At 37.1% G+C, this 13,991-nt stretch overlaps 1 protein-coding gene across 26 annotated transcripts in view; it reads right to left on the reverse strand.

Moving 5' to 3' along the window:
* HNRNPC (heterogeneous nuclear ribonucleoprotein C) overlaps positions 1-13,991 on the reverse strand; it is a 53,197-nt gene that overhangs the window by 15,171 nt on the left and 24,035 nt on the right. For 13 of the 26 annotated variants that reach the window (XM_026489936.4, XM_048217706.2, XM_026489940.4 and 10 more), the window contains 3 exons: positions 9,910-10,187; positions 4,273-4,387; positions 3,621-3,668 (listed from right to left, as the gene is read on the reverse strand). In XM_026489936.4, the coding sequence (XP_026345721.1) occupies positions 3,621-3,668; positions 4,273-4,387; positions 9,910-10,150 (404 nt within the window). In that variant the 5' untranslated portion in view covers positions 10,151-10,187. The remainder of the gene's footprint in view (positions 1-3,620; positions 3,669-4,272; positions 4,388-9,909; positions 10,188-13,991) is intronic. The other 13 variants (XM_048217765.2, XM_048217737.2, XM_026489945.4 and 10 more) reach the window with 1 other exon arrangement.

Here is a 13,991-nt window from a genome sequence, read left to right on the forward strand (position 1 = left end):
CCCCTGCTTGTGTTCCCTCTCTCACTGGCTGTCTCTCTCTGTTAAATAAATAAAATCTTTAAAAAAAAAAAAAAAAGATGTCTAGAAAACAAACACTAACCACTGTTCATTTCACTGTGCATTAGTTAGTAAGACTATTGTCAAACATAAAGAACTCAAATTGTGCTACAGATGTTAGTTTTTTGGGAAGACAATTGGTGGGGTATCCATAAGACCCTTCCATTTTGATAAATGCCAACAAAGTAATATACGCCAGTATTAATAGTTATTAAAAAATACTAATTCAGAAGTATAACTGAGGAAATTTAGCATATTAAGAAATCTGAAGATCTTGAAAACAAACAGGAATGAGTCCTAATGGTTGTCACTAATTGGTTGTAAACAGTTACAATACTTGGGGCTTGTTACGTTTATAATGCAACTTCTTTTTTTTGTTTTTAATTTTTTAAAAGATCCTATTTATTTGAGAAAGAGAAAGAGCACGAATAGAGGGGGAGAAGGGGAAGAAACCCAATGTGAAGCTCGATCCCAGGACTCCGGGATCATGACCTGAGGAGAAGGCAGACACTTAAGGGACTGAGCCACCAGATGCCCCTATAATGCAATTTCTTATCTTTCATGTTTCCTTTAGTCTTCACAGCCACTCTATGAGTATTACGCATTATTATTTCCACTTTAGGGGTAAGAAAACTGTGATTATATAGGACTTTGGTCATAAACTTCTTTGCTAAATATGAAGTCTTTGGATTCTTCAACTGTTCTTTCTTAGGCTCCTTATCAGCTGCCTCTCTACCATAAGAGTAAGTAGAACTCAAGATCCCAGAAAGCTAGATAATAAAGAAATGATCTACGGGTGCCTGGGGTGATTAAGTGACTCTCTTCCGCTCAGGTCATGACCTTGGTCCTGGGATCAAGCTAGGCATCAAGCTATTATCAGGCCCCAAGCTCAGCAGGGAGTCTGCTTCCCTCTCTCCCTCTCCCCCAGCTCCTGCAGGCTCTCTAATAATATTAAAAAACAAACAAACAAAACCCAAAACAAAATGAAAACAAAGCCTCCTAAAGAAACACCATATTTCTGTCTTGAAACATTTATGTAAATTTTATGTTAAGGGTATGACTGAAGGGATTAGGTATACACTGATTTAACCCCGTTTACACAGGAAGACCCAGAGCTTTCAGCTCATCGCAGAGCCAATTTCCCATTCTGCTTTAATAAAGAATCCAACATAGTTGATTTAGGATCACTATGTTAGTAACTAAGACAATAACAAAAGTCTTAACCTTGCAAATAAAGTATCTTCAGAATGACTTCTGAGCAGAAACTAATGCAATTTTCCTGACTAGTTTTATTTTTGACTAAATATGTTCATTTTCCCATCACAGTCCTCAGTAATATACTTGAATCAGCCAGAAGTCTTTCTTTTTCTATTGGCTGAGATTAGAACGGAAGGAGAAAGACATTACTTTTCACCAACCCTCTATAAAATCAAGCGATACATTAAAGGTATTCTCTTGACCTCTTAAAAACTGAAGAGTGAGGCCAATATTGGCACTGCCACCAACTTTTAGGATCAAACAGCAGTGGCAAGAAATTTGAAGGTATTTCTGCAAACATCTGACCTTCTTCACTATTCCTTGATGTTTACATCTCTTTTCAATTAACCCTTTGAAAGTCCTCACTCAAAACAGTCTTCTGCAAAGTTATAGTGGGATGATGGTAGGGATGGTCAAAAGTTTTGCTGCCTCAAAAGGACAACTAAAAGTGAAACCTCAGATGGCTATTCTCATGAAAAAGCTAGGATTGTACATGTTAAAATTCTCTACACATTCAATTTAAAACAGGAGTTTCTTACGTGACAGTCCATGGTACACCCCAAATTACTTGTGTTACATATATACATACATAAATCTATTAGAATTTTTCTAAAGGGAGCCATGGACAAAAAAATAGGTAAGAATTACAGAAATAAAACTACTTCCTCATCTTTTCTTACCAATGATTCTCAACTCTCTGACATCAAATTTCTTGAGAAGCTTTAAAAAATACATAGCAATATGCAAGAATCTACCTAGACAATATGTACAAGAATCCCGTATAGTTGGACAGGAGTGTTTTTTAAGCAGAGAGAGAGTAAAGGGCAGCTGCTTCAGATAAACATAGATCTCAGTGCCTTCAAGTCACTCATCCAACGATCACATTTTCAGTAGCAAAGAGATGCCCAGATCTGTTCTCAATTTTTTGTATCTTAATATTTTCAAAGTATGAGAATCACCATAGTTTGCACAATATGTGTTCAAACATACATGGATACAAAAATGTGAAGAAATCTCTATGGACAAATGAAATAACCATTGTGATGAGGCATGAAGAATACTTAAATCACACAACCTTAATATGGCATTCAAAGACCTTAACAATGTAGGTCCAAACTATTTTTCCAGTCTTACTCTTTTTGGCCTATTAATGACTAACTTGTCACAGTCCACAGATCTCTCAAACACACGTTCAGGTCTTTACTCATACTGTTTACTGACTGACTTGATTCCATTACCCAACTTCCTTGGCATGACTAATCAACTCAGTTCAAAGGTTTTTCTTTTGGGAAACATTTCCAAATTAAGAAAGCTATTACTTTTATTTCCAAAGCAGAAAATGATCGAACTGAAATTCTTATATGTATTAACATCACACTAATGATCTGAATACTGAAAACCTAAGATGAAAAATAGTAAAAGAAAATTCATACTAGATCAAGTCCAATGTAGGAGTATGCCCCATATACTTCCATATAATGCATAATCTAAAAAGCAGGAAGCCAAATAAACTCAGTATCTCCTTAATGTGCATGAAGACTAATGTTATCAGAATGCCAATGATACTAATATCTTTTGTGTATAATGTCATTCCGCAATAACTAATTCCTGTATCATCTGGTCTAAATCTATCATTCATAACTATCCATAACCTATCCCTCTCCACACATCTTCCGACTTTACTTCTCAAGTCTCAACAAATACTAATGCTCTTCTGAAGGCACATACACACACAAATCAACCACTGTTCCAACCATCACCCCAATCTATAAGTCTTCAATACTTTATAACCCCTAAAGCAATTTATATTGTTAATTCATTTATGTATGCTTACTGTATCCTATTTTCTATTAGTTGATTTGCTCAAGGGAGACTTAGGGATCTTTTTTTAAGTAGTTCTGCTGTAATGTCCTACAATGCAAAGCCAAGTGCCAAGTATGCAATAGGGAAATAATGAAGAGAATATGGAAATGCTAATTAACTCCTATTTTATCATTTGGCAAGTCAGTTAGTCCTTACTTTTAGTTGGCATACAAATTCAAACAAAATACCTGACATGTTCCTATAGGCCCTGACACTATATAAACCGATTCTTTGAAAATCAACAGAAATGTCACCCTAGTCTACCCCTGACAATTTATAGGAAGGTATTTTTCATTTTGTTTATAAGGGGGGGGGAATGACTTTGACAACATGTTCGTTGTTCATTGCTATAAAAGAGAACGTTCATTACAAAACAGAAAAATAAATGCTTCTTACTAAATAAATAGCTTTTTACCAGAAAAGACAAAACACCTTTAACATACCTGTCATAATAATCTCGTTGAAAGTCATAGTCCAAGTCAAAAGAGGAGCTGAAAAATAAATACCGAAGAGGATTAATTTGGAGTTGTTGATGTAAATTCACAATAGCAGATGGGAAAAACAAAAACAAAAAACCATGCAAAACCAACCATAACAAACAGATCAAGAGATTAGCATGGAACAATCCCCAATCATTCAAGCAACAATCCACTATAATTCCAATCATCTTAGAAGCCACTGAACATGCAGCAGCTAATTTGCAAATTTAGGCACAAATCTGCTACAATTTCAACATAAAACTTAAGAGCTAATATAAGAACACTGAAAAATACAACAGTAAACCAAACATTCTTATGCTACCCTCCTTCCCTTTCATATTTCCCAGCTTCTTACAAACTAAAAAACTCCTCTCGAAAGATTTTCACTGTATGTTAAAAATACCAAACTGCTCTTTAGTAAGTAAAAAAATCTCAGGGAATTATAATAATTCTCTGGGAAATGGGCGAAAAGGAGTTATACCAATACAAAATTAATAAAGCATCATTTTTACACAGATAAAACATACTACAGTTAACCCTCCCCACATCCAGAAAACAGATAGAGAAGATGCCCACTGATGGACACAATGCAGTTATAAATAATAAAGTTCCGGACCTGAGTAGAGGGGACGGAGAAGGGTGTTCTGGTACTGACCCGTACATCTCCGCTGCAGATCGTTTCACACCTGCTTTTCCTCGGTTCACTTTTGGCTCTGCAGCCAGATTAATATCTGAAAAAACAAAAATAAAGACAAAAACTTTAATGACAATTCCGTTGGGTAGGGTAGAATCTTAAACTACAGTTTTTAAATGTGAACATAGTATATATATCAACAAAGGCGGAATACTGTCGCTCATCTTTTCTTATGTAAAAAGGGCTCATGAATTTTTACAAGGCTAGGACTTAGTCTTTCACCCCTTTGTCCTCCGTTGTGTAACAAAAAAGTATTCATTATATAAAACACACATATATTCATCATACGTAAGACAGGACATTTGCCCTAAGTACCTTCTACCCTCAGTTCCCACTAAAATGAAACTCTCATTATTCAGAGAATGTATCAGGAATGAATAAATGACCTCAGAGATATAAAATATCTAGGAATTCATGAATTATTTTGAGTATGATACCCTCAAATTATCCCTAAAGGCTAATTTTCATTCTCCTTTTTTTTTTTTTTGAAGATTTTATTTATTTATTTGACAGAGATAGAGACAGCCAGCGAGAGAGGGAACACAAGCAGGGGGAGTGGGAGAGGAAGAAGCAGGCTCATAGCGGAGGAGCCTGATGTGGGGCTCAATCCCATAACGCCGGGATCACGCCCTGAGCCGAAGGCAGATGCTTAACCACTGTGCCACCCAGGCGCCCCGAATTTTCATTCTCCTTATAAACGGGATCAGCTGTAAAAGTTGAATTCATGATCTCTGTCTTATTCTAACAAGAGTCCATTTGTCAAAAACCAGCTCTCTAAAACTTAGTTCATCAAATGACCAAATAAAAAACAGACTTTTAGTACACTATTTGTTGATCACCATTATATGTATGAAGAAATCTGCAGAGCTCTTGGTTCACTAAACTCATTTCCAATTTTTAGCACCTAACGTTAGAACACCTTGCCTTTACAGCTGACTTATATTTTTACTTTTTTAAGTAGGTCCCAGGCACAGCATCCCCCACCCCTACCCCCCTGGCCCTCTCTCTTAAAAAGCACAGTTCTAAAATAAAAACAGAACACTATATATCAAGTTGATTACACAATCCTTTAAAAAAAATTTTTTTTTAAAATTTATCTATTTGCAAGAGAGAGAGAGAATGGGGGGGGGGGGCAGACTCCCCGCTGAGCAGGGAGCAAGATGTGGGGCTGGATCCCAGGACTCTGGGATCAAGACCAGAGCCAAAGGCAGATGCTCACCCAACTGAGCCATCTAGGTGCCCTGATTACACAACCTTACAGATGAATTATTTCATGTGATCCTAAAGTGTAGTACTGAGTCAATATCCAGAATAGGATATATATTAATAAAAAGAACCTCAAATCTAAAAATGCATTTAGTAATCTTAATTTTAGTAAAAAACAAAAAAGCATGGTTATTTTGGAACTGCTACAAAACACACATGAAACTGTTTTCTTAAAAAAAAAAGTGCTTCTTATTCTGCCTACTGAAACAAGACAGAAGCTATTAAAATCCAGTAATAAACACTCCTGGTGTACAGTGGCTTCAATAGAACTCCCATTATTTTAGTAAGTGGCAAATTGAGACTAAAATCAAGAAATACATCAGATGACCTGGAATATCGTGTGGTGCCAGAGAGCAAGGGTGCAATGAAATTATTTTAAGACTAAGGTCTCAAGGACACAGGATACAATGGCCACAGACAAAATACTTTAAGCTCTATAGAAGGATACGCAATGTACTAAAAGACACCAATTTAAATTATTAGAGATATTAATATCATGGGGCACCTGTCTGGCTCAGTCAGTACAGCATGGGACTCTTGATCTAGGGGTTTTGAGTTCAAAGCCCCATGCTGGGTGTAGAGTTTGTAGAACTTTAAAAAAAAAAAAAAAAAAAAAGCTAGGCAACCCCTTTGGGTCCCCCCCCTCCTTGGGAGATTTATACTACCACTTTGCTATCTCTCAATAAAAACCTTGCTTTGCTGCCCACTCCCCCCCCAAAGCTAAAATAGAAGAGTTTTTTTAAAAAAAATTTATCTGGTCTTTTCAACATGAATGGTATTTCAGAAAAAGCAAATATTAACGTGTTGTTCATTTTAGAAAAGTTAGGCAGAACAAACGAGAAAACCCACTCTTTTACAACCCCTAATGCAATACCTGAGCAATGATCATCAATGGATGATGACCATTAAGGTGAAAAACTGATGGGAAACTATTACAGATGGATCAAGATGTAAAACCGGAATCCACAAATTATCCTCAACATCGCTAAAAATGGGCAACCATGTCGCCTGGTGTGATACAACATAAAATATGTAACATTACCCATTTAATGTTTTCATCAAAATAAATAGAATCTGAATTGAATCAAGCCTCTAGATCTGCACAGTCTAATAGAGTAAGCTGCTAGCTACAAGTCTGAATTCAGATGCGTTTTAAGTATACATGTTTATATTTCTCTTGGACAGCACTGCTCTGGATCTAGAAGTATTACACAAAACAGAGGTGGAGAACAAATTAAATGATACCACAAAGATTCAAATCAGTACACAGTATGGAAGACACTAATGTTTTCTTCAACAAATTAAATGTCACAAACTTCTTTAATGGGAAAGGAAGGGATGGGGAACCTCAATTTAAAGACATCTAAGGGGCAATTAATCAAATGTGTATGTGGACATGGAAGGACTGGATCTTGACTTGAATAAAGCAAAAAGTTATTTAAAAAAGTTTGAGGGGCGCCTGGGTGGCACAGCGGTTAAGCGTTTGCCTTCGGCTCAGGGCGTGATCCCAGCGTTATGGGATCGAGCCCCACATCAGGCTCCTCCGCTATGAGCCTGCTTCTTCCTCTCCCACTCCCCCTGCTTGTGTTCCCTCTCTCCCTGGCTGTCTCTCTCTGTCAAATAAATAAATAAAATCTTTAAAAAAAAAAAAAAAAAAGTTTGAGACAATAAAGGAAGAAATCTAAATATGGCCTGAATATTTGATTGTTATTAAGGAATTACTGTGAGGTTTTTTTTTTTAATATCTGATAAGGGAAACGTGGTTTGCATTTTGTTGAAGTTCTTATCTGATGGATATATGCTGAAGTCTTAAAATTACTCTTAACAAAATTTAAAAAAAAACCAGAAAAAATAGATTAAAACAAGAATAGTCAAATATTGGTACTTAAACTAGTTGAGATGTACTTACACACATGTTCATTAAACTCTTCTACTTTTGTGTTAGTAAAGTTCCACGACAGTAAAAAAAAAAAAAAAAAAAAAAAAAAAAACCCAAAAACCCAAGTACCAGAAAAAACCCTGACTTCATTTTATGATGCAAAACTCCTGATTTAGTTCATTTTTGCTGCAGCCATTTTACATACACCAAGTTTTATACATGTGTTTTCCTGTACTTGGGTATACGACAAATGGGTATGAAAATTTTTTTATGTATTCTCAATTACAACCGTTCTATGCATCTTCAATGTCAAGGATTACAAGGCTCTCTAACTTCCAATATTTTCCCTTCCCAATCCAGTATGGTTGGGATTTTTAAAAATAGTTAGCATTTGAGAAGTGTTTACAAATTACACAAAACTTTTATTCTAGAAAGAGCTCTTCATGAAAGAGCCACTGGGAAATCATAACCAAACATTCAGAATAGTCTACAAAGCTGCTGAGGGGGGCCTGGGTGGCTCAGTCAGTTAAGCATCAGAGTGTTGCTTTTGGCTCAGGTTATGATCTCAGGGTTGTGAGATGGAGCCCCATAGGGCATCGTGCTCCATGCTCAGGGGGTCGTCTGCTTCAGATTCTCCCCCTTTTCCTCTGCCCCCCCTCTCTAAAATAAACAGGGGCGCCTGGGCGACTCAGTTAAGCGTATGCCTTCGACTCAGGGTCCTGGAATGGAGCCCCACATCTAGCTCCCTTAACAGGAAGCCTCCCTCTCCCTGCCGATCCCTGTGCTTGTGCTCTCAATCTTCTGTCAAATAAAAAAATCTAAAGAACAAAACAAAAAATCAAATCTTAAAAAACTGCTCTTGCTATTAAAGACAATGCTGTTTACTCCAAGAATGGAGCTGTCACTTATTTAAAAAAAAAGCTGTCGAAACTTTATAATAAATCATGTTATGTGGGAGGTATTTATTAAATGTTACAAACATTATCAAGTGAAGTTTTGTGTAATACTGTAGGGAAACACCAACATGGAAACACTTATGGGGACAAAAATCCACAGCAACCTGAAGAGAAGCAGCCACGTGGAAAATAAAATATTGAAGGTGGAATTAAACTTGAACATTATCCATTTAAAAAAACTGAATACAAACTCCTGGAAATGCTGAAAACAAAATGAAAATTAAAGTAAGTCACCACACAGGAATCATCAGAAAACTAAAAACTGTCACTTAATAATGAATTGCTACAAACTTCAGAAAAGCAGATAATTTTAACTGCTAAACAATACATTATCAACAATGGAACTAGCCATTCTGTGGCACTCAGGAGGTTTACGGGCTTACTCCCTTTTATTCATAAAAAAGCAAAAAGTAGTACTTCTGTCTTATAAACCCTTCAACTTCCCTAATATTAACACCCAGGATTAACTATGATTGACAGCAAATCTTAGCAACTGATAAGCAGTTAGAAAACTATTCAAGGAGATGAAATTCTACAATCATCAGGAACATACTTATGTGCTCTAAAGTCTTAGTATGTGATGCGATCTTCTTAAGTTTAAATATAAACATCTGGGCAGAGCTCAGATTTCATTTCTCAAATATATAAACATGGTATCAGGAGACCCCTTATTGGGGAAACACACACCTAAAACAAAACCAGTCTGTACTGTTAATGCTAAAAAATACATTAACAGTAAGTAACTGTTATTGAGTGTAACATGCTAGACGTATACCAGAAGCTTCTCATGAATCATCCTAATTAATCCAAATTCTTGTAACACCAAAGTACTACTACCTCAGGTAAGAACAGATGATAGACTGAGGTACTATACCTCCATTTGAACTTGGCTCAGCCAAGTTATGTAAACTGCCCAACACACAGTTGTGCTAAGCAATCTGACTCCACAGCCCATGAGTGACTAAGCTATATTGTGTCTGCCCATTCTACTGCGAGTGGGAGGACACAGCTATTTAGGGGCAACTGTACTTTACAAATGTCATTTCTTTTTTAAAGACTTTATTTATTTGACAGAGAGCGAGCGAGCGAGAGAGAACACAAGCAAGGGAGTGTGAGAGGGAGAAGCAGGCCTCCCGCCGAGCAGGGAGCCCGATACAGGGCTCGATCCCAGGATCCTGGGATCATGACCCCTGAACAGAAGGCAGACGCTTAACGGCTGAACCACCCAGGCACCCCCATAGTGTCATTTCTTACCCTCCCAACTTTACTCAAGACCACCAACTGATTATCCAGTCTCTGCTACACAAAAAGGAATAAAATCCTTATTTAGCCAATTATACCTATAAACCTAACATTTTTTAGACTTAGCTTAATGGAGAGAGAGAAAAACAGAAGCATTAACAGGAAAACTCGTATCTGAATTAAACTATCAGTGAAGAAATTCAACCCAGATCTTACCTAAAACCTGGCCAGCAATCATTCTGCCATCCTCTCCTGCCACAGCAGCCCGGGCATTTCTCTCATTAACATACTGAACGAAGGCAAAGCCCTTATGAACAGAGCAACCCACAATTTTGCCGTATTTTGAGAAGATCGCCTCCACATCAGATTTCTTGACCACAAGAGTATTGAGATTCCCAATGAATACACGGGAGTTCATGGAGCGAGGATCTGTCTTGTTGGTAACATTGCTGGCCATTTTCTTTGATGATAAGGTTCCTCACAAAGCCGAAAAACTGCAAGGGAAAAAAAATGCATTCAGGTGAAAAAAAAAAAAACCCGATAAAACCAAAATACTCCTTGATAAAATTTTCTACTCTTTATTTTGAGCCAAAGTGACTAATGAGATTATCAACTTAAAGGGCTCTCATAGCAGCAACTATATTACTATTTTAGAAAGGCAAACTCCTGAATATATGCATTCTTATACAAATTCAGCAGCATCTTCCCTAGTCTATTCCAGTAGTGCCAGACTATCATTTCAAAGGACCACGGGGGGGGGGGGGGGGTGTTCCTTCTTCAAAGACCACTAGCAACACAATTAAGGACATTATTCAAGTGAGCCCTCTCTGTTCTAAAGTCCTGAAGCAAATGCGAATCTCTTAAGCTCTCTACTACCAACTTCTCATTGTATTTTTAACCTTCCCTGTCATACTAACCTAATCATTCCCTGCCATGTATCAACAACTCCACCTTCTTGCACACTGCTTTTTTAAAAAGGATTCTTACCTATTCCAAAGATATACAAAACTTCAAATTCTGCCCACAAACCATTCTTTAGCCAGATGAATGTGGACAACACTCTTCCCTTCAAGTATAATTAACATTATACTAAGGCAATATATAGACCCAAATCATTCCCTCTGGAAATATTTACTTTCAGGTATATTAATTGATTTATAATATGCCAGAGGTATCTTAAGTAACAATACCATCATTTTACAGAATGCAATGACTCTTGACCTACTTTTTATGGGATAATCTACAAAATACAGCAGAGATATCTGTAATACTAGATGGTGATGATGATAAAACTAGCAGGCAGAACACTGCACGAATCAAAAGAAGATCAGGAGAACCAAGAAGAATACAACTTTCCTCAGACTATTTCAAAACAAAAATTATCTTTTTTTAAACGTATATGAAGGTTCAGTCATATTATAATTACATGGAGATTCATGATACTATCATCTTAGGTCTTTTTCAAGTGAAAACATTTTTACATCCTTTTACTTTTTTGTATCTGCTGCCCCTTCCCAATCCAACTACCACACTTAAACAGGCTTTAAGATGGGCCCACACTGGATTTAGAGTACCATTCTTAAGATTAATTTTAATTTATTTCCCATTCATCCCTTTGAAACTCAAATCAGATATCAGTGTCTAGTATGTTCTCTCTCCATCCCCAAGAGAATGACAAACTAGTTCACAGATTATGTAAAAATCTCTTCTATATACACATATATTTAAAACAGGTAGCATAGTATCATTTATACAGATCACTGATATCCTGTCCCTTAAAACACCTACTCATTTCACAAGTAGTACTGATTTTTAAAGTTGTAACAACTGCTTTTCCCTCCTAGCCTTTCCAAAATCCAAGAAGTTGTCTTTACCTGATTTTGATTTCTGAATTACAGCTTTATAAACAATAGTTCTTAATTTTTTTAGACTAAGCAATAAAAATTTACCAAACAGTAGCACAGAGTATTGGTGACTCTTAGTCAAAGTACCAGAAAGCCTCTAGAACACCAAAAACAGAAACCTATTGAAAGGCCTAACTGGTTTCAAGTATTACTGTTGGTTAAGGTTTGCTGTTACTGTTAAGTGGGGAGAACTCAAGCCAGTTTTCTACGAATATTTTCACAAAAAATTAACATATATTCTAAATATTATAGTAAATAATAGTCAATATAGGAAAAATCTTCCTAGGTTTAATTAGCAATTACCTGTGAGGGGAAAGACATGGTTCTACATGCCATTAGCATACTGAACAGAGAGTGTAAAACAAAAAAAAACAGATACTAATGTCCCCTTCAAATATACTCCTTGGAACCGCAAAATGCAAATGGATTTAAAATGACTATTTTCTCACTTTTTACAAAGATGGTACATAGCTAGTACCAATCTAGAAGCAGATAATTCGTTACACATGAAGAACGCCTTAGGACATCAAGGATTAATACCCAAGGAACTCCACTTGCAAAGGCTGGTAAAGAAACTTCCAAATACACAAGTAGAAAGTGCTAATAATGGTTGCCATCTCTGAATTAAAGTATATATTTTATCTATTTTCTCCGATTTAACATGGTTACTAAATTTGCTACAAGAATCATGAATTGTTAACAACAAATAATGACCTCAACCTCAATAGCTTGGCTAATGTCAATGGAATAGCTTTCAATGCCCATACTTACTCTAAGGATTTAATCGATATGAGCACCAGTAAAGACAAGTGAACCCACAAAGGTCCATTAACCCTGCTCCAAGGAACACATCTTCTAAAGAATAGGAGTTACTACAAATTAATCATTTTTTCCACTGAATACTTATTTTCTGTTAAGTACTAGGTACCAAGGCTACTTCAGAGGAAAAACACAAAGAGACAAGATTCCTCAGAGTTTACACTCTAATGATACCACTTTTTAAAACTGTATTGAAGAGGGAACCTATTTCCCAATGTTTTACAAATAACCAAATGAGCTTAGATCACATTTCAGCCTACCTCTGATCATTAAGGTACCTTACCCATGAAATCTGTTGGGGGGTGGGGGGATAAAATGGTCAGTCAATATCCTAAATGCAAAGCAACTATGGGGGGTGAGTCCCCTGGGTTTCCTAGAATAAAACAGCAACAGCAGAGCCCAGTTTTTGAACCTTTCTGAATCCCCACATAAAAGCAACTAGATAGTAAGCCTGGGTGTCAAGGTACCCCAATCAAAATGCCATAATGCAAGCTGGTAAAGGGAAGCCAACCACCCACGTGTCCGTGGTATCTATCACTATGGAAGAACCAAAAAGACTCAGAAACTGAAGAAGCCCCAAATACCCATTTAGTGGAAAGCCAAGGAAACAAATTTTAAGAAAAGCAGCTGAGGGGCGCCTGGGTGGCACAGCGGTTAAGCATCTGCCTTCGGCTCAGGGCGTGATCCCAGCGTTATGGGATCGAACCCCACATCAGGCTCCTCCGCTATGAGCCTGCTTCTTCCTCTCCCACTCCCCCGTGCTTGTGTTCCCTCTCTCGCTGGCTGTCTCTATCTCTGTCGAATAAATAAAATCTTAAAAAAAAAAAAAAAAGCAGCTGAAACAGGAAGGGTTTTCACTGCTCCAAGAATGGGTGAGTACAAGGTAGTTATAAAAAGTCTCAAGGTGCCAGAGTTGCTGAATCTCTATAATATCTCAAAACTCAGAGCCCCAAGTGCAGCATTCCATTCTTAAAACCTTTCCAACTCCCCAAAATAACTATTATTCTACCTTTATAGTAATCACTTTAAAAGATTTTATTATCTCAGAGAGTGGCACACAAGAGCAGGGGGAGAGGCAGAGGGAGACTCCCCAGTGAGCAGGGGGCCAGATGTGGGGCGATCCCAGGACCCTAGGGCCCTGAGATCACCACCCGGGCTGAAAGCAGACACTTAACTGCCTGAGCCATGCAGGCACCCCTTTTATGGCTTTTAGGTAAGTTCCCCTTTCCCCCTTTTAAATTCAAATTTATTCTTGAAGAATAAAGGGTATTCAACCTGAAGTTTCCCAGTATGGATATTCCACAATCTCATACTCTTAGTACAATTCCACTATTCTTCTGTTTTTCATGAAATTCAAAGCTGGGAGTGAAGGCTTGATCAGATCCACATGTGAATCTTTTGGAAGACTATAAATGACAGTCTTTTTGTGGTTATTAATGCTTAAATTTTACCATGTCTTAAGTATTAGAGTATCTTATCTCTAATCTATTACTTAGAACTCATGAGAAGTTTCTCTTGCATGTTGGTAATAAGTTTGCCTGTGCCCTCTATTATTCCTAGAGTTGGTTCTATGTC

This window comes from Ursus arctos, unplaced genomic scaffold (assembly GCF_023065955.2).
Source record: "Ursus arctos isolate Adak ecotype North America unplaced genomic scaffold, UrsArc2.0 scaffold_37, whole genome shotgun sequence".
NCBI lineage: Eukaryota > Metazoa > Chordata > Mammalia > Carnivora > Ursidae > Ursus > Ursus arctos.